The 23,662-nt window shown below is 42.7% G+C and overlaps 2 protein-coding genes across 6 annotated transcripts in view; one reads left to right on the forward strand and one right to left on the reverse strand.

The window, feature by feature from the left end:
* Window positions 1–2: 2 nt before the first annotated feature.
* AP3M2 (adaptor related protein complex 3 subunit mu 2) lies at window positions 3–13,097 on the reverse strand. Of its 4 annotated transcripts, XM_075736813.1 has the most exons (11): window positions 12,927–13,097; window positions 11,451–11,503; window positions 10,931–11,004; window positions 8,530–8,804; window positions 6,154–6,325; window positions 5,477–5,614; window positions 4,855–4,940; window positions 4,192–4,325; window positions 3,103–3,310; window positions 2,121–2,265; window positions 3–1,687 (listed from the first exon to the last, which is right to left on the reverse strand). In XM_075736813.1, the coding sequence occupies exons 4-11, from the start codon at window positions 8,800–8,802 to the stop codon at window positions 1,587–1,589; spliced, it is 1,257 nt and encodes a 418-aa protein (XP_075592928.1). In that variant the 5' UTR covers window positions 8,803–8,804; window positions 10,931–11,004; window positions 11,451–11,503; window positions 12,927–13,097; the 3' UTR covers window positions 3–1,586. The 4 variants fall into 4 exon arrangements, with proteins under 4 accessions (XP_075592928.1, XP_075592930.1, XP_075592929.1 ...); XM_075736815.1 differs by lacking the exon at window positions 10,931–11,004; XM_075736814.1 differs by having other exon boundaries at window positions 11,451–13,097.
* An 80-nt stretch (window positions 13,098–13,177) lies between these two features.
* Window positions 13,178–23,662, forward strand: part of KAT6A (lysine acetyltransferase 6A) — a 52,663-nt gene continuing 42,178 nt past the window's right edge. The window contains exons 1-3 of one of the 2 annotated variants that reach the window (XM_075736773.1): window positions 13,178–13,413; window positions 15,292–15,341; window positions 15,455–16,225. In XM_075736773.1, the coding sequence (XP_075592888.1) occupies window positions 15,623–16,225 (603 nt within the window). In that variant the 5' untranslated portion in view covers window positions 13,178–13,413; window positions 15,292–15,341; window positions 15,455–15,622. The remainder of the gene's footprint in view (window positions 13,414–15,291; window positions 15,342–15,454; window positions 16,226–23,662) is intronic. The other variant, XM_075736772.1, reaches the window with a different exon arrangement.

The raw sequence follows: 23,662 nt of genomic DNA on the forward strand, positions 1-23,662 counted from the left end.
GATGACATGTAAAAATTAATTTTATTGATGCCCTTGCTGAAGGTTATATTTGCACTGAACATGCTCAGCAGTAAGGCCACCTGCTATGACATTCATTGGTTGCACTGGAACTTGCAGTTCCACAAACAAGATGCCACTCATCCACTGCAAGTATCCATCACATGCAAAACAGAATGTATTTTATCCTTCATTTAGGGTCAGCTTGATTCTGTTCACAAGCATGAACTGTACATGCTGGACTCCACAGCCACCTGACAGATGCTGCAGTCACATGTACAGCAGCTTAGGGACAACTTCTGCTACCACAGAGAAAACACATTGGCATCTAGTGGCCAAAGAGGACATTACAGACAATACCAAACAGTGCAGATGCCTCTCATTTCATATTTATGCTGTACAGAGAGATGCAGCACAGACTGGAATGGGCAGATGCAGCAACAGCTCCTGCAGAAGAGATGGTCCCAGTGGAAAATCCAGCGTAGGCTTGAATCCACCTGCACAGCAGCTGATTGGTACAGAACTGGAACGAGGTAGGATAGCCAGAAACACTACAAAGGTACCAGGACACAATTATCTCAAAGACATCAGTGAGCAGGAGAACAGCAGTATCACCTTCATTTGTAATAGGCAGGCAGAGACAAAAAGAAGTTCCAACAAGTTACTAGGATAGTGATCATCTTCATTTAGCCACAGCTTCCATTTCCATCAGAGCGTTATGTGTCCACAAAAATTCTCCTGCCTCTCTGTCTCTTCCCTGACTCCCCAAAGAAGCTAGGAGAATCCCTACCTTCGAATACTGACAAAATAAGAAGAGAAGTAGAACAACATTCAGATGTCACCACCCATCAGTTACAAGTGCTACAGTCAGCCCTTCGTAGGATACCATACTAAGATTTGGATGGCTTTCCAGCCTATTACAGAGATTCAAGATACCTGATGACCAAGATGGCTTATGAATATCTAGGAAAAAAAAGCAGCCACTCCTTCCCTTCCTCCTTTTGTGGCACCATTCCCAATCTCAGGCTTCTTAACGTCCCATCCTGAGTAGGGCAGTCTACCTTTCCACTTCTTCTACTCCCTTTGAGGCAGAATGACTAGATGATCTCTCCGCTGCCAAGAACTATACAGCTTTCCACCCTAATGCCCAGTGATGGAGAAGGGTAAGTGCCGGACCATCACACTGGAGTTGGTTTGTGGAAATTCAACTTCGTATCATCTACACAGGGATAAAAGCCAACCAAAATATAAGGAAGAGGAGTTACAAAAGGCAATAAACCCCCAGAATTTCCTTTAAGACAGCAAAATGAAGGTGATACAAGCTTACATAGCTGACTCACTAATCCCAAGGGACCTGAACACCTCCCCTATCTGCCATTGTTCCAAATACTTCAGATGCAGCTAGGGATGAGATGGTTTCAGGTGAACCTTACTTTTCCCTGCTCGCCAGCACCCTAAGCCCTGGCTCTCCTGCTCATGCTACTACAGGCAAGGGAGCAACCCTAAACAGATGGATGGGGTAAGAGGCTGCAACCAACAGCCAGGAACAGGAGAAACAGGAAAGTGCTCTTCCTCACTATTGGGATCCTCTAGGTTCGGACTTGGAACTTGCCAGCCTTAGTCATGTATTTTATCCCCTTGAAGGGCTTGTACTTCTCCCCATACATGTCCAAGCGATTCACCTTCAGTCCTAAAGGCAAACAAATACAGCATAAGACTGACTGCTGCCACAAACAAAGTAGACAAGCCTTCAGGATAAAGGAACAGAAGATCATACTAGAGGTGCAGAAAGCATAGGGAAAGTTTTAGCAAGCAGTAAACAGAACAGAAAAAAGCTGACAACTGCTAATTGTCAGAATCATTCTTTACAAGCACATCCATACCCTAGAATTCTTCATAGTTCTGTAAGCATGAAATGCAGAGAAATGTACATAGGCTATTTCACAGAGCATCAGAAAGAACAAATTCATGTATCTGTAGTCAAAGCACACAATTTTTCTACTTGAAGAACATGTTTTAGATAGAACGTACTTCAGAAGACCTGCAGAGCTACTTCAGCTACATGCAGAGCGAGCACAGACACAGCAGAGAATATTCAGCTTCTTTACCTGACAGTCACTTACCCGATATAGCCAGCTGCTGAATTTTAAACTGCAGGTTAATGGTGGGGTTTTCATCTGGTTTTGATGTCCCAGCTTGCAGGCTCACACTCCCCTTCAGGCTTGGCAACTTCTGCGGGTTTATTTTCCCCACATCCCACGACAGCAACTTCAAGGAACGGAAAACGCAGTAGTGAAACAGAAATGCAGTAACACCCTCTAAAGAAGAGTCCCCTTCCAATGACAGCTTTTAATGTTTCTTTATGGAAAGGTCTTAGTATCTTGCCTTTCATATTGGACAGACACAGTACAGGCTTAAGGAGCAGCTGCCTCAGACCTTTGTTCTCCCTCTCTTTCCATGGGGTTCCCTCAAAGCCTACCATGAATGGTATTTCCACTACTTGTGCCACAGGCCCCATTTCCTATGTGCAACAGTAACAAAAATAATGCAGAATTGCCTCCTTTCCAAGAGGCTGAAGCAGTGTTGCTTGAGGCTCTACTATGGGTAAACCATCAAATTTAAGTTTGTAATAAGGAGGGGGGGGGGGGGGGGGAAGGTGAATTGAACTCCAGAGGGGGAAGAACACACACCAAACCAAAACCAGAACAACCCAACACAAATCAAAACCCACTAACCAACCCAAATTCTCTGTGTTTGCAAAAGAGCAAGTCTAATGTGCAGTACTAGGTGTGACAAATAGATATGCAGAAGTTTGTAAGGCATCCACCAGACTAATGCCTAATACAATACCAGTTCTTGTATTTTCTGCACACACCAAGCAACCAGAACTACAACCCACTTGGATGCTGAGCTATCTGTTGTGGGGATTAAGACAACTTCTAGTATGCAATTGTTTGGAAAAAGTTCTCACCCCAAGAAAAGATACTGCCTTCAGAAAAGCAACGTTCAAGGAAATGTTAATGTAAGCATTAACAGCTCAACTTCATTTCCTGAAAGGTAAAAAAGATTAAAAACAAATAGTATCCAATTTCTCTTTCCTCTCACCTTCGTAACTGGATCGAAGATGTGTGTTCCCTGAGAGGGTGTGAGAGTCATATTTAAGACACCTTTTGGCATCTGGCTAGTGACCATCACTCCCTCTACAGTCTTTCCCATAGTCTGCTTCGGTCCCACCGTGATCTCAAAACGTCCCAGTGAGCTGCTGTCACGGAAACTGATGTTGTGTTTAACATAGACAGGAATTGCCACAAGACTAGAATAAAGACATGAACAGAAAGTCCTTGTCAATATCTTGCCACCTTCTTTGCTTTTCCTGATGCAGTCCTTGCCTTCTACACTGAAAACACTGGAAACCAGTCTCTTTAAAAGAGCAGGAAATCCTACACTCATTTGTTTGATCTAAGAGTAAAGTCAGAATCCTATTCTCAAGTCTTAATTACACTTTTTTTTTTTTTTTTTTTTTTTTAAAATCAAGCTTGCCGTATCTTTAGTTTTCTACCTGTCTACAGGGCAGGTAACTACTTCCAATATAACAGGAGACTTGAGCAAAGGGTGAGGAATGTTTTTCCACATCACAACTAAGCTGGCAAGTAGTTCCAGGCAGTGCAGCAGCACTTGAACTTCCTGTTTGTGCTTTTGGTTGGATTTCCCACTCATTTCACCTGAGATAAGTCTGACAAAGGCTAACAAAATGCTTTAACATCTGTAACCCTAATTTGTACTTGGTAAGCTGCTTCTAGAAAAGAGCACAAACAGTGGACAAGAACTTGTAGTTCTATTAAGAGATGTCAAAAAGCCAACAAGATTACCAAACTATCTTCTTTTATTCTAAAAGGTTTTTTATAAACATAGGAAATCAACAGCTTGATTACTCCATACTGCCTAATTCTTTCCCTCTCTAGTTGGTTCATCTGCTCCTAGTCTTTGAAAAATGCTGGCTGACCAAAAAGAAGTGACAAAATCACTGCTCCAAACAAGGTGAAAATGTGTGTTTTAAAAAAGTGCAAGTTATTATGCACCTCTACTTCATTTGGCACAACATGTCACCCGATCTTTAAAAGCAATTCCCTTTTTTTTTTTCTTAGCCAGGAAGATCCAAATTTCATAATTCACAGCACTACATTCATCACCTACTTCTGAGCACTGACATGGTAGGAAAGCAAGCGAAAATTTCCATCAGGTGGAATGAATGAGAGTATTCTCTCTGACTCCCAGCGCTTAAAACGCACACATGGATGAAAGCTGACGTCATCCAATAACCGAGGGTTCTGAAATAAAAGAAAGTCACAAGGTTAGTGAAGGCAGTACTACTTAAAATAACCTCTTCTTCTTCTCAGTCTCCTATCTGTGAAGGGCCTACCATTTGACACACTCTGTCCACTTGAAGGTATCTACATTCAGACATGTTAAGCTATTTGATGCCATTACATCTGTGAGATAGCAGTAGTCAGTAACCTCTATCCTACTTTAGAAAATCTAGTCGTGTCAAACAATTACATTGATGCATACTCATAAAAAAAAGATGGCCCTTTAGGATATCTGCCTAAAGCACCACTGTATCTCAGAAACTTAGTCACAGCACACACTAAAAGTACTTCTAACAAAGAATCTGAAAATAAAACCTTTAGGCTCAAAGTTGCTGAAGTTCACTATGAGTTTCCATTGTCAGTTCTTTTTTGTTTGGCATACTCAGCTTCTGACCTACCGGAATCCATCAGCATGAGACTGAGATGCTAGTAGCAGGGCTGGGAAACCCTTTTCAGAATACTTAAGTAAAGATACATCCTTGAGCTTTACCATAAAGGAGAGGGTAAGGTCTGGCATTCCAGTCAGCTTGACACAAGCATCAACCACCCCTTGGATTTCAGCAGTAATCGTTGAACCTGCAACAGTAAACACAGGAGGTTATGCAAACCTGATCAAAAAAATCCCAATGTGGAAAAATCTATCAATGGGGAGGAAAGAATTTTATCATCTTTATGAAATGTCATGGCTCATTAGGTTGCCCGCTCAACATTCTTCTCCATTCCCAATGACTTCTAGAGAAGGTGCGTACAAATAAGAACCACTAACACCAGCAATGTCCAATTTAATGGCCAATGACAATAGCTCCCAACTCTAACAAGACTAAGATGCACAAAAACTAAGGAGATAGCACTATGCACAATTTTCACTCACCTTCTATTTTCCCAACATAGAATTGCTTACAAGACCTCGGGAACAAGGACCAGTGAAAACCTTGGTACCTTTCTAAAATTTTTGACTGAATAACACCTACAAGATGGCAACGTTCCAGAGTAAGAACAGGAATAGAGCTTCCCACACTTAGATGAGGGAGCTTCTCTTTGAAAACCTAAATCTCTCTTCAGGCACTATCAGGACATGTTACACTCGTCTTAGCCAGAAGCAACTTCCATACCCGATTTGTCAATGATTGCATCTATCTCCTCAATCACATCAAAATACGCCTCATTGTTGGTATATTTTACACCAGTACGTCTCCAAGGCACCACTGATAGCTGTCCAGTAGGAAGCTGGTCACCCACATTAGTGCTTCCTAGAAAAAGAAAGGCAATCACAACAACCACAAAAGTTAGACAATGCTCCAGAACAAGTTCTTGGTCTCATATAATTTAATTGTACTTAATCCCCGAGAACCTCTATCTCTTTGTAGGAGAGCAGCTACTCTTCCAGAATCACTGTATTCCACAATTTACACCTCTCTTACATTCAACTCTAAAACATACTACAATAAGGCAAGGAAAAGTGTAACAAACAAAAAAAAAAATAATCCAAAAAGCCACCCCAACGAAAAAACCACACCAAACTAACTCATCCAGGAAGTCACGTCATGGCTGTAACTGGAAACGTAATCTGTCTGTTTCAGTTTAATAATAAAAAAAAAAGTGCAGCTGGTGCTGGAACTGGAAGGAACCTCAAAGCAAAGCACCCACAGAGAACTCCCTAAATACACCTATGCTGGCATTTAGAATGATATGGGACAACATAAATTTTATTCGTCCATGTCCTAATTTACTGATGAAGGAATATTGCCACACGGCCTCCCCGGTTTATCTACTTTTTGTTTCCCTGTACCTGTTATGGTGTTGACAACTGTTCGCAGGATAGTGGGAGGTTTTATCAGTTCCTTAAGAATATTAGACTCTGTTGCCAATGGAAAGCCATTGTCCAGCATCTCCTCCAGCACCTCATAAACCACCACAACATTGTCCTTGATCATCACCTCTGAACAGACACCAAAATAATCCTGTGTAAAAGAAATAATTACTCAACAATCTCTGAAATAGAGTCTTAGTGATCATTCACTTCAGTGTCCTCCCACACAGAAATAAATCAAGCTGCTGCTTGGAGGAGGTGAAACAACACTGAAACTCCATCTATTAGTACAAGCACATCAGACAAACTAACCATTCCAACAGGCATGCCAAACTCTGAGCATACCTCTGCCGCTGCCCTATTCGTTTCTATATAACAAGATTCCCTTTGATAGCTAAGGGATTCTTTTAATTAGCACTTGAAAGTGGCTCAATTGCAACCAATTAAGCAGCAATATTAATAAGAAAAACTTACTTCCTGCAGCCACTACTGACTTGCATGCAGTGATGCCTTTCGTTAGGCTCCAGTATTATATATCCTTCCTCAGCTGCCCTAGTCTTTATCTACACTACTTTCAATATTTTAACTGTGCAGCACTGCTGTTTAAGGAATTCAACGTCTCCTCATCGAAGCTTTTCATTTACTTTTGTTATAATGCTCCCGAACGACAGGCAGTAATACAATTATTAACTTCAATTCTGTAAGTATTTTTTTTTTTTTTAGAATTTATCCTGATGTGGAATATGGGGGAAGCACAGCTTCAAACTCCCTGCATATTCTGCCTAAGGCCATGTTTGTTTTGTAGGAGAACATTTCTGAAGTCCAGCTAACACACTACTTGTGGTTTTTCATTCCGATACTGCTTGGGGTATACAGACTGCTTACACATCCTAAGATATATTAGGCTAATAGCAGAAGTCCAGTATTCTGAAAAGTTTGAAAAATAATTCTATCCATGTAACAAACCCTTCCTCCCTCATAATTTAAGAGGTGCATAAAGCAGAATCTTAGAATGTAGGTCATAAAAATAGACAGACCAGTTTATTCCCCAGATTGATTACTGTTTCTTCGGCTCCTACCCCAAAACAACAATTAGCAATATTAAAGTTTGCAGTAAATATACCAAGTCAAATTTTAAATCTGTAACACAACATAGGTATAGAAAACCAAGTGGAGATCTTTCAAGATTCAGCATACGTTATAGGAAGCAATCCAAATAATTCAGCAATTTTTAAAATTCAATACGTAATTTACTCATAGGACTTCATGTATCTTTCTGGAGAGTGAGCGAGCATGCACACGCAAACACAAACCTGAGCTTCTAGATACTTAGAGCAGTTAAAGAGATCAGGCGTTCTGCACAAAGCATGAGTATACATAAACTGAGATGATCAAGGATTCCTAGTCCTGCGCTACAAACACTATTTCTTTTTCAGACGTGTCAGATTTTAACATACGGACGAGCCAGTGAAGACATACTCACGCCTCGCCCCCTCATAAAAAACAAGACTTAAGCAACTGACATAATACATTTTTAGCCTGAATAGCCAATCCACTCCCTGAATCCAGCAAAACATAATTCAACCTACACTAACATTCTGATTGGCACCTGGAAGCAAAAGCTCACATGATACTTGTTTGACCAAGCACCCACATTTCCTGTATTCTGGTAGGATGCTAGTCACAAGACATTTCAAATCCAGACTCACAATCCTGTTGTTGGCAAGCAGAAGTCAGACATCTTCATTATTTCCCTAAACTGACTGGCAGTCACGTCAGCTATAGCACAGAGGGAATATGGCTGCTCTGGGGCAACTCCAGTAACTCACTTCTCTAGGAAGCAAATACACTTCCAAGAAATATCACTAAATGTAAGCACATAGGTAAGTTGTCACTAATTGAATAAAGCACATGGCTATGAATCGTAAAAACTACTTGTGAGAGAGAACTAGGCCAGCTTGGCCTTAGTTTGCAGCTCACAGAAGAGACAAGGCTGCAAAACAGAAATAAAAATCTTGATTGCTGAAAGGTCCTTCCTGTGAGCATAGGCTGGTCTGGAATCCATCATCATGCTAGGCAGTACATTCCTAACCACCGCGAGCCCTCGAGACCTCTAGATCCTCACAGGTGCAGGATGAGAATTAGAGGATATGAAAAAGAGAAAACTAATTGCTGCTAATTTGAAGGGTTCCCTTTTCTCCACACACACACGCAAGCCCCGTTCTCCTTTACAACACGGCAGCGACGTGGGGCTTTTCCTCTTCTAAGCTCCTCGCCGCACACCAACCAGCCCTTCGGCTGAAGCAGGAGCACAGCACCCCTCGCCCCCCCCTCCCCCGGCCGCAGGAGCCGTACCTGGAAGGTATCGACGACGCGGTGCAGGAACTCGATGACGAAGAGAGGCGGCACCTCGCTCTGGATAACGGCCACGAAGAAAATCTTGTGTCGGTAGACGCTGAGGAGGTAGTGGTGCGGCGTGGGGATCACCGGCGGCACGTTCTCCGCCTCCGAGGCCCTCTCCTGCGCTTCGAAGAAGTAGTCACAGACGGAGCGGCTGACGACGCTCTTCCAGTGCTTCTCCAGGAAGATGTCCCCCGAGGCGTTGATCAGGAACAGGCTGTGGATCATGTCTGCGGCGGGCGGGCCACACGACAGGGCCGTCCTGCGGCGGGAGCCGGAGCGAGGCCTCCCCTCCGCGCGCGCTGCCTCACAAATGCCAGCCCTCTCGCGCCCGCGTCCTTGCTGTCACAAGCCCCGGCCCCTAGCGCGCGGATTGGCCGCGCGAGAAACTCCCCCTAACCTCACGGGCGGGGTTTAGCAGCGAGCACTCTGACTGGGTGACCCACTAACAGCCGCACCTGATAGGCCGAGGAGAGGCTGGGCGGATGATGACGCCAGAGAAACGGTACGCTCCTCTCAGCTTCCATTGGGACAGCAGCCTGCCCGGGTTCCAGACAAGTCCGGGAACGCGTCCAGCAACGCCCAACCAGCTGAGGCTGCCGGAAGGGAAGCCCCGCCCTCCCCCCCGCTCACAGACAGCGTACATTATCCGCCGCGGCCCGGCAGGGGGCGCCGCGGGGCACGGCCGCGCAGGGAGCTTCGGCGAGCCCCGGCTGCTGCCGTGCCGGACAAGGCGAGGGACGCCCGCTCCCACCCACCCCCCCACACACCCACCCCCCCACACACCCACCCCTCCGCGCCTTCATCAGCTCCGACTGCTCAGCAGTTACCGGCCCGGGCTCCGCACACGTGGAGGCTGCTGCACGTCTCCCTTCTCCCCGATTTGAGGCGCTCGCCCAGGCTGTCCGGATGGGGTGGTCAGAATTGCATGCCACGTTGGAGATACCAGAGTCTGCGGCCTTAAAAAAAGATGCCTGCTTCTACTTTTAGGGGCACCCTTTTTTTAGGGTAGACATCTTAGTATAGTCTATGAAATGTGTTAAGTAACCCAGTTTCTACCGTGAGGAGTAGCTAGTCAAATGTTTCCCACTGTATTATTTTGCTGGTTTGTTCACCACGGAGTAATAACACTACGGAAAACACAATACAGCTGGCATAAAAATGACAATTGTCATGCAAAATCATCTACACTCTATGCCAAGCGATTCCTTTGCGTAACTAGAACAGGGGGCTTCATGTTCATATTGCAGGTCTCCGGACTTCTGAGTCAGGCAGTGCCATTGCAAATAATTTTCCAATTTTAGTACTCTGCTGGGAACAAACATAAATACAACAACAACAAAAGAAGTTCTTTTATCCCATTACACAAGCTGGCCAAGCAAACAACCTTTATTACGTGGGAAGGAAGGTGACTGCCTGCTGGTTAGGACTGCTGCATAAGCATTGAAAGACTCAGGTCTTTACTTGAGTCTTTACACCTGACTGTGCTTCATGATTGTGAGCAAATCGTTTAAGCAGTGATATCACCAAGTCTGGAAGATGAGTAAGCTGAATGGACTGATCATGTCAGAATGCAAAAAATGCACAGTTGAGCGTTTATATTGGCTCTTATTTTCTATTGATACATTGTAGCTATTTTTCCCCCAAAATGGGGCAGTGGTCAGTTTATTCACTCTGACATTACCTTTTAATACTACTGTATGCATCACACATACTTATTTAAAGTATTAGATAATTCAACATGCACTAGATGAGCTTTTTGCTATAGCAGAAAATAAAGAAGGAGAAACAACTCACATTAATTTCTTTCATGGTCATGATTTGTATCAAATGCATTTTTTAAACATCAATTTTTTTTTAAAAATATCTAATTCAAATTACTGTAACGAATTTGAGAGCAACAAAGGGGTAATAATTTGTCATTTAATTACAGCACTTCTAAGTTTACAATAATTATGATTTTAATATAATTACTTTTAATACAAAAGTACTGTGAAGATTATTGTATCAGTCTATGAGGCTCTTGGAGACTGTATTAATGGGAGTCATATAGGTATCGCGGACAGAAAGCAGCAGCACATAGTTAAATTGATCAACAACATAAAGCCTTTATCCATTTGGTTCTCCAAGAAACTCAAACCTTTCTGTTTTTAACCTGGACTTTAAAACCAACAGTCATGGGACACGGCTCTTCAATACAGGCATTTCTTTTTTGTTTCATGAAATGCAATTCAGTTTTGACCATATTATATACTGTTTAAAACCTGCCATTTCCCTCCAACTGCTCGCACCCATCATCAAAATTGTTAGTGTTTTACGCAGTTCATGATGTTGTCACGTCTGTATTTTTTCCTACCGTTATTTAAGTTTCTTTAGCCATCAAGAATGTTGGTGCCTGTACAAAAGCAGCCGTGGGGTAATCAATTATTCCTGCACACCAAAGGAAAAGGTTGTTGAGGGAAAAGGGGAAATACAATTCTGCTTTAGTATCAGACAGATTTATTAAAGTATCTTGCTGGCACCTGCAGAGAACAATTTGCAGTTACACCACTGTTTACTGCTGCAGAAACGCTGCCTGGCTGCTTCCAAACTGTTAGCACAAAAATCATGTTTTGTTCTGAAAGTCAGTCTCCACAGTGGCTCAGGAACTTATATGAACTAGAACTTAAAAAAAGAGCATGGCAGAAGATGCTGCCAGAACAGAATTTCATTTTGCTGGTTAATTTACTGACAGCCTGAAAACTGCTCATTGAAGGGTACTATACTTCAGTTACAGCACATGAACCCCCAGAGAAACCTAAGCGCAGTCAAAGAGCAGTGCTACAAAATGGTGTTGCCAAACCATGCACTATCTTTATGATAAAACAATTCCTTACCATCTGTAGTTTGCCATATGCGGGAATTCTGATGATTTAACTGTTAGCCCGTGCTGTGAAAATAAAAAAGAATAGAAGAAAACAGATAATTTTAAAAATTTATAATAGTCAACAAAATTAATTTTGCAAGGGTGCTAATAATAACCTACTGCTAGTTTTGAAACAGAATAGAGTCCACAGACTGATATTCTGCGTTGTAGGAAGCCAACTGTTACATACTGAACCCTCTTAGTCTTGCATTACTTTCTTATCTGGAAATTACATTTATATCTCCATTAACTTTTCTGAATATAGCACCACAGCCTTGTAATTTAAGGCACTGGAAGCCATGCAGCATAGAACCACCCAAATTTTGAAGACTCAGGAAGAGGTGGGAGAACCCAACTCTGACAAGACAAGGCCAGACATCTATAGTCTGCGTGGCAAAACAGAACTGTTTGTACAGTACCTTGTACAATAGCATCTCAAACTCCATTGGCTTCAAGTAATAAGTAACTCACTGAGAACATTTAACTTTTGCACCGAAAGACCTATTCTGTTAAAACACCAAGAGAGTTCTTCTTGCTCAAAAGAGAAATTACTCACCTCAACACACTAAACAAAGCCATTCAGAAAACATCACAAGTTTGCTTTATCAACTTTGTCTCCACAATGTTTCTTAAGATTTTTTCTTTTCTAAAAAGAGAAGCTCACATGAAACTTTACACAATAGCTGTCCTTTAAGGCAACGGTGAAAAAAGCCTACTTTATAATGTGTATACACAACTGGTAAACTGACTCAGAGGTTAGGAAAGGTTAGAGAATTGCACACAGCACATAACCGTTCAGAACGGATAACTATGAGATTCTTTCAATCAAATATAACCTAGGAGAGGATGCTGTAAAATGAGAATTTGCTCTTTGCTCATTTCTGCCAACTTACAGCACACGCTAGTCCAACGTTATACCTCTGCAGAGCAGAGGAGAACCATGCTGTTCTATAAATTAGCCAAGAGCGGACCTCTGTTCTCAGACAGGCACCTTTTGATTGCGGTGACAAGCAGCCAGCTCTGCAGAGCCAAGACCAAAGTACCTAGATAGCTCCCAAATTATTTCTGTGTACAACAGCTAAAGCTTTGGCAGCATAGCTTTACTCTACAAACTAAAACGCGCCAAAGAAGTCAGAAAGTTATACAAATTACCTCACAAAGATGTCTAAGGATAGAGCGCACAGCTGAGAGGTACAGGCAAGGCATACCCGCTCTCCCGAGTTAATTGGCATCGTTATTTCAGAATTCCACATCACTTTGCTACCTTTAAGTCAGAAAAGCCCAGAGTCGCTGTTCCAAGCGCAAACTTAATGAAGCCCCAGAGATGCATTTCCTGCCTTAGAGGCTATAACCATCTCCTACCAGAGTACGATCGTTAGCCCAGGCCCTCCCGCCGCCCAGTCATTCCCGCCTGGTTTTCGGCGGTCGAAGCAACCGGTAGCCGTACCCTCAGTCGCGGCCTCGCGGTTTCGGAGTGCGGAGGGCTCCCCACAGCCATAGCGAGACGTCCCCGTCGGCAGCCGCTCTCGCGGCTCCCGCCCAAACGCTGTTTCCAGTCAGCCTTCAGCGAGCGCCGCCGCCCTCCCGCCCCGGCCCCACACACTCCGCTCACATGGCGCCGCAGGCCGCCCTCAGCAGCTGGCCCCGGGGCGGCGGCCTGGCCGCCCTAGGAACGGCCCCGCCTCCCACCGCCGCGCGCCCCCGCCGAGAGCCCGGTCTGCCGCAGCCCCCGTCCCCGCGGCTCTTCCCGGCGGCGGCCGCTCCCGCCCCTCCGCGCTGTTCCCCGCGCGCGCCCCCGCCCGCCGCGGGCTGTTCCCCTCCCACGCCCCCTCCCCCCGCCGCAGAGCTCCGGACCCAAGATGGCCGCCGTGTCAGTTTCGGGCTTCGCCGCCGTCCGGCCTTTGCCTCTCGGTTCCCGTCTCTCGCAGGCCTCGGTAAGTAGCGCCGGTGGGACCACCCCGGCTCGGGTGCCCGGTGCCGGGGAACTCGGAGACAGGCGGCCGGCGAGCTTCGTGGCCTGGGGAAGGGGAAGGCCCGCTGGGCGCTCCAGGCTCGCGGCCTGTTCCGGCCCCGCCGCCGCTCTGCGCCAGGCCCGGACCCGGCCGCTCGCTCCCCTGGGGCCTGCCGGGCCTACACCCTGGGGAGGTGGCGGCCACGGCACGGCGCGGATGAGGCGGGCGGTGCAGGTCGGGGGGTCGCGGGCTGAGCTCCTCTCTGTCTCTGGCGCGAGAGAGCGCGGCTGAGGCGGGCGCGGGCGCGGGCCCTGCCGAACCGGTACAAGGAGCCGGGCTGCACTACCCGTCTCCGCGGAGGCGAAGAACGGTTTGGGGCCGGGTTGGCTGTCGGGGCTGCGGCCTGCGCCCCGTTTCTCTTGATTCCTCTGGTGCTAGTCCCTCGACTGAGGCAGTGCGCCCCTTGGGGCGCCGTGTGCGGGGCCTGTCCGGGATAGGGATGGGGACGAGCGGTAGCAGGTGCAGGGGCCGCTTGTCAGGCAGAGAGCGAACGAGCGACCCGGCGTTGGGACCGTCCCGGTATCGCCTCAGCCTGGCCGGGCGGTTACGTAACGTCCTGCGCAGGGAAGCTCTGCTGGGGCCAGAGCGCTGCGTCCTCCCTGGCCCCGGAATCTTAGCTGCTGGGCACCCCGGGAGCGCAGCTTCGCTTTGCAAGGCAGGCAGGTCTCGGGGACCATATTTCTCTCTGCATCTGTTGTTTGCAGGGTAAAAGAACTCTAGGCAAGCGCTGCGTCCTTTCTGGTCTAAACGGTAGTTCTGAATCTTTCCGGTACTGGCTGTATGGAGCTGTGCAATTGAGTTTGATGTCTGTATGCAAATGTGTTCTGTGTGTTGATAAATTCTTCAATACTTACTAGAAAGCAGAACAGGAGAACTGTGTTGATGACTAGCTCATGACTAAAACTTCCCTTGCAGAAAATTGTTATTCCTTGTAATAAACAGTTTATAAATCCTTCGCAGTTAGTGTACTTTTGCAGTAGGAGTTCAGCACAACACACTGTTATAAAACTTAGAAAAAGTCTTTGTTAAAGACAACTACAGGCTGTGAACCCAACTAAAGCCCCGTACCCTTCCATCTGCATCTTTAATTAGCAGTGTCATAAGCATTCCTGCCTCATTGTGTATGGTCACCTGTTACTTTGTCCTCAAGTGTTTTCAGTGTGCCTCATCTATACTGAAGATTATAACATTGCATTCTTTTTTTCTATGGTCTCTGAAAGTGGAACATTTAATTACAATCTCCAGCTGCGTTTCTTCACTTTTTTTTTTTCTTGATGGAACAACTGTCATAGCTTTTCTTAGCAGGAGGGAATCAGACCTATGATTACGCTCCTAGAAGAGCTCTGAAAGTTTCTTGCTGTTTACTCAAGGCTCTTGGCTATTCCTACTGCTTTCTGTTGAAGTTTCAGGCAGTATCTTCCTTATGCAAAAATGAAGAGAGCTGCTGCTTTTTTAAGATCTTTGTTGGGTGGTTTGTGGTTTTTTTCTCCAAAAATATTAATTTAGTTTGTGCTCAGCAATGATATGAAACTTGGTATAGAATTTATACTGACTTAGGGATTGAAATAAAAAGAGGAGACTCTCTTTCTCTAGGTTGTATGGAGTTATTTCAGTGTTAAAGCATGTGTTTATTAGTAGTGAAGATAAAACCTTTAGTACTATTTCAGTGTTTCAGAACTGTAGTAGTGGATTAAAAATCTGCTATGTGTTTAATGAATTAATGTTGGCTGCTAATTTTTTTCTTTTTTTTCTTTTTTCTAACTGTTCTTTGGAAATGTCTCTCTCCTTGTTTTCTTCCAGGCCTAATGTTACAGTTCTTCTGATTGTGAGTGTGCACACCAGCAGCTGAGGTGAGATATGCTGAAATCTTTATACCTTTGTAGAAAAACGTTCTCTGAAGCTGTTATGGGATTTATTGGAAAGAATGATCAAATTGCTAATTGTTTTGCTTTCCTCTCTTCAGTGTGAAAACAAATAATGTTTGAGAAAGGAGGAGTAATTCAGAACAGAAAACGTGTATGCTATGGTTAGCTGGTTCCCATCATTCGAGAATCTGTTTTCTCATCGTGTGAAACTTGTTCAGCATCGGGATAAAGGATAACGACTCTATGGATATACAGAATTCTTCACCATGGTAAAACTCGCCAACCCGCTGTATACAGAGTGGATTTTGGAGGCAATCAAAAAGGTAAAGAAGCAAAAACAGCGTCCTTCAGAGGAGAGGATATGCAATGCAGTGTCATCTTCACACGGTTTGGACCGCAAAACTGTTTTGGAACAGTTAGAGTTGAGTGTTAAAGATGGAACTATTCTAAAAGTCTCCAACAAGGGTCTCAACTCCTACAAGGATCCTGATAATCCTGGGAGAATAGCACTTCCGAAGCCTCGGAACCATGGCAAGTTGGATGGTAAACCAAACGTGGACTGGAATAAACTTATCAAACGGGCAATTGAGGGCTTGGCTGAGTCTAGTGGCTCGTCCTTGAAGAACATTGAGCGCTTTCTGAAAGGTCAGAAAGATGTGTCTGCATTATTTGGAGGTAGCGCTGCCTCCATTTTTCACCAGCAATTACGATTAGCTGTCAAACGTGCTGTTGGCCATGGTAGGCTCCTTAAAGATGGACCTCTGTACCAACTCAACACTAAAGCAACCACTAATGCTGATGGGAAGGAGAGTTTTGAGTCTCTTTCCTGTCTGCCTCCAGTGTGTCTCCTTCCCCATGAAAAGGATAAGGTAAGACACAGTTTGCATGGGCATTTTCTTGTGATTGATGAAATGTGTCAATACAGAATCACAATTTGAGGGCAATGATTTGTTTAACTTGCGTCTTGTAAGTTAGAAATTACTAATATGCATTTAGGATCCTGATGTGTCCAGATTTCTAAGCACGATCAGAGGAAGCATAATAGATCGTAATTTGTACTTTGGACTTGAAAACTGCAAATGAACTACTGTTGGGGAATTTACCTCTTAATGCTTCTGTACAGCAGAATTGAATGTATGGTAGCAGGTTTACTATAGGTAAGTTAGCAAAATCTAGGAAGTAAGCCTTCTCACTTTAAGGTGAGGTGGATTTGCAAAGCAAACTTGAGATCATCTCTTATTTTCACTTTTTTATTTGACTGCCAGTTCGGCCTCTTATTTGAATACAGATAACATAGTGAATTGCTGATTAGCAATTGCCACCTAATGCTGTCATGGAGGCTTTCTTTGTTCTCAGTGAAAAAAATAACTTTCTCTCCCAGAACAGCTTTGTTGTAAAATAGGAAGAGAAAGTATATAGGATATAGCAGTTGAAGAGTGAAATCAGAGGATGTAGAGCGCATGGAAATACTGGAATTGAACACTCATGGACTTCTGTTTCCTTTTGTGTGCCTCCACCCTCCCTTCTTAAATATAGTTCATTATACAAACGGAAGTATTTTTCTTTTGTTTTCTCTTGTTGTTATGCTTTTTTCCTCTCCTTTCTTCCATCCTTCTGCATGCCTAAGGTCTTTGATCCTCCACTCCAACCTCAAGATGAAGTCGTTGGAGTGAAATTCATACCCAGTCAGTATCTTTCCTGTCCTTGTGCTACTGTGGAAACAGAGTAAAACGAAGTCTGTCTTTGTTTATTGAAGACCAATTTGCAATAATACATATCTTTGTACTACTCCAGGACTTCTAGAATGTGAAAATTATTTTTTCTATCTGTAATAGATACCTTTTTCAGCAGTGTTGGAAATTTTTTGTTGTTGTAAGTATCCTCTTTGGGAATGAGTTCTTTGAGTGTGTGCTGCTCATGTTTTTTCAAGTCAGCTTCACTCTCATGAGAGGGCTGCTTTATGATCTGTTAGGGTTTGAAGACTTAAAACTACTGTAGGAGTCTTCTTCCTAAAAAAACCCAAAAAACCCCAAAAAACTGCACAGCAGATAAACCAGTAAAGTTTCTCTGAAGTTTTAATTTAACTGTGGGAGTTCTACTGTGGACGCAGTACTTAACTGGTCAGAGTGTTGTGTTGTGGGCTGGTGGAACGTAGGAAGTAAGTACTACTATGCTGAAAATTCCAGCAGCTTCCTCTCTATTTTTTTCAAGTGTTCTGTCTACAAATGTTTCCTATGTTTCTCCAACCATATCTGTAATGAAATCAGTAGAGCTGTAAAATGGTTTGAAAGCTGGATGTAAACAAGACTGGCACGAGGCAGCTGGATTGAGAGTGGTAGTAACAGTGGAAAATATTAGCTGTGCATATTATTATTAACACAGTATGTTTTGCAGCCTATTCAGTCTTCTTGTAATGTGCCAAAACTCAGGACCAGCTTGATATTCTTTCGATGAAGTGTTCCCTGGGGTTTTCTTAAAATAGGATACATCAGAGTGGTGAATGATAATATCGGCTGCTATAAATACTGAATTTGGTCTGGGTTCTGGGTTTGGTTTTGGTTGGGTTTTTTTGCCCCCTGGAAAAATATGTATATCAAGTTCTTGCGATGCATGTGTGCATAAATATAAACACGTGCACAAATATATGTATAGGCATTTTGGGCTAATAGATGTGCTCCCTAATTCCTTTCTGCCTGCTCAGGTCTGAGCAGCTTGAACATTAAAGGATTGTTAGTAACATTAGAATGCACTGTAGCTATAGTAGAAATTTTGCAAGAGATTTCTTCAATAAATTCCTCTGGGTTTGTTTCTTTTAAATATTTTAAACTAACATCCTAGCTTTTTGCTCTTCATGTACCATCTCTGTGCTGTGTAACCCATGCTGAGTTTCATATGAGTTTAAGCCATTTTAAAGATACGGTATTGAAACATCTACATAGATTCTGCCAACATTAATTGACTGGCAAGTCAGTGGAAGCCAAAAGATCAGTTCCTATTCTACAGGATTTTTAAGAGAGGTTTGGGGGTTTTTTGTGTGTGGGTTTGGGTTTTTTGGGGGTTTGGTTTTTGTTTTGTTTTTTTAATGCAGACACTATGTGATAATCTTCCTTCACTCTACTGTTTTGTGTTAAATTTCAATCAGTTATGCAGGTGCAAAAGGCTTACTATGCTGTAGTAATTTTCTTGACTTACTGGGTGCTTGAGAGTGGTGAGGAATTTTTTTGTTGGTTGGTTGGTTTTGGTTTTTTTCTTTAATGGAATTATTCAGTATAGATTCTTTGGGAGTATTGTGACAATTTTTCTCTTGATTCTTAGAAAAGCCTTGGCAACAACATGAACAAAAGCTTAACCTCCCAAACCTGAGAAATCCTAATGACCTGTCTCTTGTTTGCTGCCGTTAATATTTTATCCTTGCACTGTTTGGTCTTCAATGTCCATTTAAGAACTCTCTGTATATTGTATGATCCAAATTTATGAATCTCAAAGGCATAATATTTCTTCCTTTCATTTGTTCAAATGTGGCTTCCGCTCAGCTGCAAGTGCTCACCTGTCTGATGATAGTGTCACTTTGTTTAGATGCCTAGAAGTGAACATTCAATTCTGCATATTTTCCTGTGTATTATGAAACTGAGTACCTTGGAGGAGATCTATGAAAGTTGAGGCTTAATTTTTTTAAACAAAATAAGCATAAAGCAGCACTACAGAAGCTTTGTTTAGTAAATATAATTTGCTTTTTTAAGATGTTATTTTTTTTTTTTATGTCAGTGAATACCACGTTCTGGTGTTCAAGGGCAAAAAACCTGGCAAGTCATTACAGTTTACCAGGTAGTAATGAGATGCTGCTGACATTATGGTTTTGAAATCCCTGGCCTAAAAACACTACTTGGATGAAAACAAGCAAACAGAAAAAAAACCTGCTGATGGGCAGAGCTCAGTGCTGAAATTTGCTTATCTGTTAGTGACAATGGCTGACAAAAGAAAAGTTGTCTTTAATTTTAGTTTTAAGCGCTATGTGTGCCTTCAGTCATGTGTAGGCTTTAGGGAAGTGGCCTTTTCTTTCTTTTCAGTTTCCTGTAGTTTAGAAGCAAAAATGGGAATTGCAGCTAAGTGCGATTTTTGCATTCCTTGTGATGTTTTGGACTAAACGCTGGACTTGACTTTGGTGTTTCCATGATAGGTGACAGACTGGTAAGATTCACAATACCTTCTACCTCTGCTGTGGAAAGAAAGAAAGGGAGGGGTGGCAAATTTTTGCAATACTAAAAGTAAAGGGAGTTCGTACTGAAATTGTAATGAAAGAGAAGATGGTTGAGCTGCTGTCAATAGGGAAAGTATCAAGCAAGCGCTATCCCTTCAATGTAGCTGGAAGTGAGGAAGTGTAGATGTCAGGCCTCCCACATTAGGTCAGCCAAAGAGGTGATAAGCGTGGAGTAAAGAATGTTCGGTGCCGAGTCCACCATCCATCAGTGACATCTGTGGGGAATGAGCAATACTGTGCAAGCTAGACTCTTAAGTAATCCCACTGTTACAGCGCAATTTCTACAGTGAAGCTCTGATTAAATATGCATGAAAGATTTCTTTAAAGTATAACTGTCACTTCTGTTTCATGTGTAATTAGTATACTTGCAGACTGAAAGAGGATTTTTACTTCATAAAAGTGTTTTTTTTCCTTGAGGAAAAATTGCTGTATGCTATTATTTGTTCAGAGGAGCGGTTTTATTTCTTGAAACTTCCTACTAATTATTATTTTTTAAAAATGCTTTTTTCTGAGGTGGGAGAAAAAAATTGTTCAGTGCTGCTTTGGAAACCATAACTTATCCTTGAATGAATGCCATGTATCTTTAGATAGCTGAGGGCAGAAATTTTTTTTTGTCATCTTTATAAAAGCTAAACAGAATAAACAATGATACTGTTTTAATATACGCTGGCTATTGAGATGTCTTTGGGAACAGAAGGGCTTGACACAAGTATGCAGAAAAAACTTAGAGGTTATCTCGATGAAATTTTCTGGGGTATTTCACCACCACTTGATTGGGTTTTAGTTTTGGGTTGGTTTTTGTTCATGATTGGGGTAGATGCTGTAGTGATGATTTAGGAAGTTAGTCTTATTCGTACTGACACCTTGCATCTCTGCCAGAGGTTACCACAGCCATAAGATAAAGCAAGTGGTGTTTTGTTCCTCAGCTGCTGTGGTTTGTAGCCCAGTTTATTACTATTAAATGAAATTGTTGATTTAAGTTAATGTTTGGTGTTGTGAAGTTCAGCTGCTGCTGGAGGGAGAGAATCTCCAGTAAAGGGACAGAGAGGGCAGCACAGGGTGGTAGCCTCTTTAATCATCTCTGTTGTGAACTGGCACATCATCAGAGGCCTTGGCTGCATGCTATTGAGATGGCCATGCAACCTGCTATACCTTTGTTTTATCTGTACCACTAAGACCTTTTTTTCTTGGCTTACTTTTGGCACAAAAGAACAGTCGCATCTGCCAGACAAAAGACGACTTGATTTCTCTGTCTTATAGGCACTTAGTTTGAAATACTCTACGTGTGCATTTGAAGCCCAAAAAGTAATGGTATCTGATGCTTCTGTATGGCTATCAAATGCATATTATATATGTAATTGTGAGAAACTTCTTAGGCAGTTGTGTGCTGCATCTTTAGAATGCCGGAGCCGGGGGGGAGGACTGCAGATTGCAATACTTAAGAGTCTTTCTTTTTTTTTTTTTTTTTACCTGAAACTTTGAAATAGATAACTTTGCTTTTTTTTTTTTTTTTTCTTCCCCCCCTCCCACTTCTGTTTTCTTGAAACGGAAGAGCTCACTGAATCTGTGTTGGTCTGGAAAGTCCTGGCTTGTCTTCCTGAACAGTTCTCACTGGTACAGCAGCCTTTATTTGTAGGGCTATGGTACCTAGTAGTTCAAGTCATATTGTGTTGGCACTATACAAAAGCATAACTGAAAAGCTTCTTGTTTTAGAAATTTGGCATTTAGTGTGAAATAAGATAATACTCATGAGATGGAGAGCACGAGATAATACTATCTATGTAACAAATAAGGGTCATGGTATATTAGCTACCTGCTGAAAATTTTAATCATGTCTCTTAGTCATTACAAAACAAATGCATTCATGGTTTTGAGATTACAAAAAATTATGACCGTGTATTATGGCAGTACTTACTGCGGGGTATATCTTCCTCTGGAATCATTTAGCATCATTTTGAAATTGTGTATCATGGCGCTTAACTAGAAGGAGGAACCCAGCCACCACTTAAAAACTAGCTTTAGTCAAAAAACAGTGAAGATGTGGGAGATCAGAATGTAGTACTTGTATAAAAGTCCAGGCAAACCATGTTACCTTATCAACGCAGCAGGTTTTGGTAAATGCTAAAGCTGTTATCCCCAGAATGCTAAAGTGAATTGTTTCACTCCCCTGCGTGTTCTATTTATCCATTCACTGTCAGCAAAAATGGTAATAGTGTATGTAACAAATAAGAATTAAATTTACCATTTGTGTGGTCTATGCATGATTTTTTTGCAGTAAGACTACAATTAACAAGTACTGTTTAATAGTTACTATAGTATTACTACAGTGCAAGAATTGCTGCACTACTAGAAGACTACTACAATACAGTAATATTTAGTACTGTTCAAGAGCAAAGAGCTCTTTCCTGGTCCATAGCTGTGAGGAACTAAGTTATAGTAAGATGCAGGTCTTAAGGCTGGAAACTAGATAACGACAGCTTGCTCTGCTTTTGTTGACACTTGTTACAGCACACAGGTTAAAAGGCTGTAAGATTTTTTGTGAAATTGTTTAAAAAAAATAATATGTTAACACATCGGCTGAGGAAGTTGAAATAATTGATGTACGTGTTGCATGTTTCCAGAGCATTTGAAATTTGATCTCAGGACAATAGTAGGACTGTTTCTTCCACAATTAGAAGGAAAATACAGATGGTGTTAACTAATCTCCTTTTGCAGTCTCCTTGAAACCATCTTTTATGTCAGTTAAAAACTGGATATGGCTGTAGCAACCTTTAAGTAAATATCTTAATATTGTCCAGCAGTACAGCTGAGAGTATAAAAACAAAATTCTGAAAGTGCTTCCTGGAAAAAAAAAACCCTGCTGCTGTCTCACGTGTTCTTTATGGTGTGTCTGTTTCCTAGTTTTGTGTTGCTGTTGCTATCTGTTGGTACTTACCAATCCCTTTAACTGTGGGTTATTACACATGCAGCATCCTTTAGGCCTTCCCTCTTCAAATAATAGTTCTAGATCCCAGCGTGCACTCGTGTTTATCACATGAAGCCAAACTTCTTGTATCTTTTTAGAAAGTTTGTGTGCTTTGAGGGCATCATAGTTGTTTTGAAGGCCTTTAAGCATACAGTAGCTATTGCTGTATTGTGCCTGGTTTAGGTTAATAACTGTTAATTCTATGTCACAAAGCAAAGGACTGTCCCATTACTGGTAAGGAAGTTACTTGTGGATTCGTTTGTTTTGGGTGGAGTACATAAATGATCTGCGACCAGAGCATTGTAATTACATTTTGAGAGCTCACCCTTGCTCTCCAAGGGTGTTCTTCAAGCTTTGGCTCCCAGCTGGAGGAGGATTAGGATTCACTCTCTTCCAGCTGGTTCTGTGGAAGAGAAGGCTATAGTTCTGTCTAAAAAAAAAAATCATGGTTGATAACAGATGGCCTCCATCTGTACTCTTTGTAACTCTGGAAACTCAAGTGCTAAAAAAATACTTTGAACTTGATTCATCCGATTAGTGAACAGGTGAAGTAGCTCTTAGTAATAGAGCAAACGTAAGTATGTCAGAAATGTTACTGTCATGGGCAGCTATGAATGGGTGCTATGAGATGGTGCGTTTAGGGTGAAATGGTGCGGAATGATGCCAAGAGGGGCTCTGGCAGTATTTGGAGTAATGGTAACTTGAAGGCAAAGTTTGTGACCGTGGCAAGGCTTCAGGTGTTGTGATGAGTACCTATGTCAATAGGTACACTGCTGTGCGGGAAGTGTTTTTAACGGCATTCTCTGACAGTTTCAGCAGAAGCTGAGTATAGGATAGCTGGTTAAAAAGGAGGAGACTAGTCCAATATGTTGACTGGATCCCTGTTGTTAGTCCTTTATGTCCTGGAGATTGTTGACAGATACAGAATGACACATCTCTGAAGTTTGGTTAATAAGGAAATCTTATTTACTACAGAGCTTTAAAGTATAGTCAGGCAGGGAGGAGGGTGGATGATGGAGAATGTTGCTAAATAGCAACAGCTTGATTCCAGTGTCAGCTTTGTTACATAGCGAGGGAAGAAAC

The sequence above is a fragment of the Balearica regulorum genome, chromosome 27 (genome assembly GCF_011004875.1).
Source record: "Balearica regulorum gibbericeps isolate bBalReg1 chromosome 27, bBalReg1.pri, whole genome shotgun sequence".
Classification (NCBI taxonomy): domain Eukaryota; kingdom Metazoa; phylum Chordata; class Aves; order Gruiformes; family Gruidae; genus Balearica; species Balearica regulorum.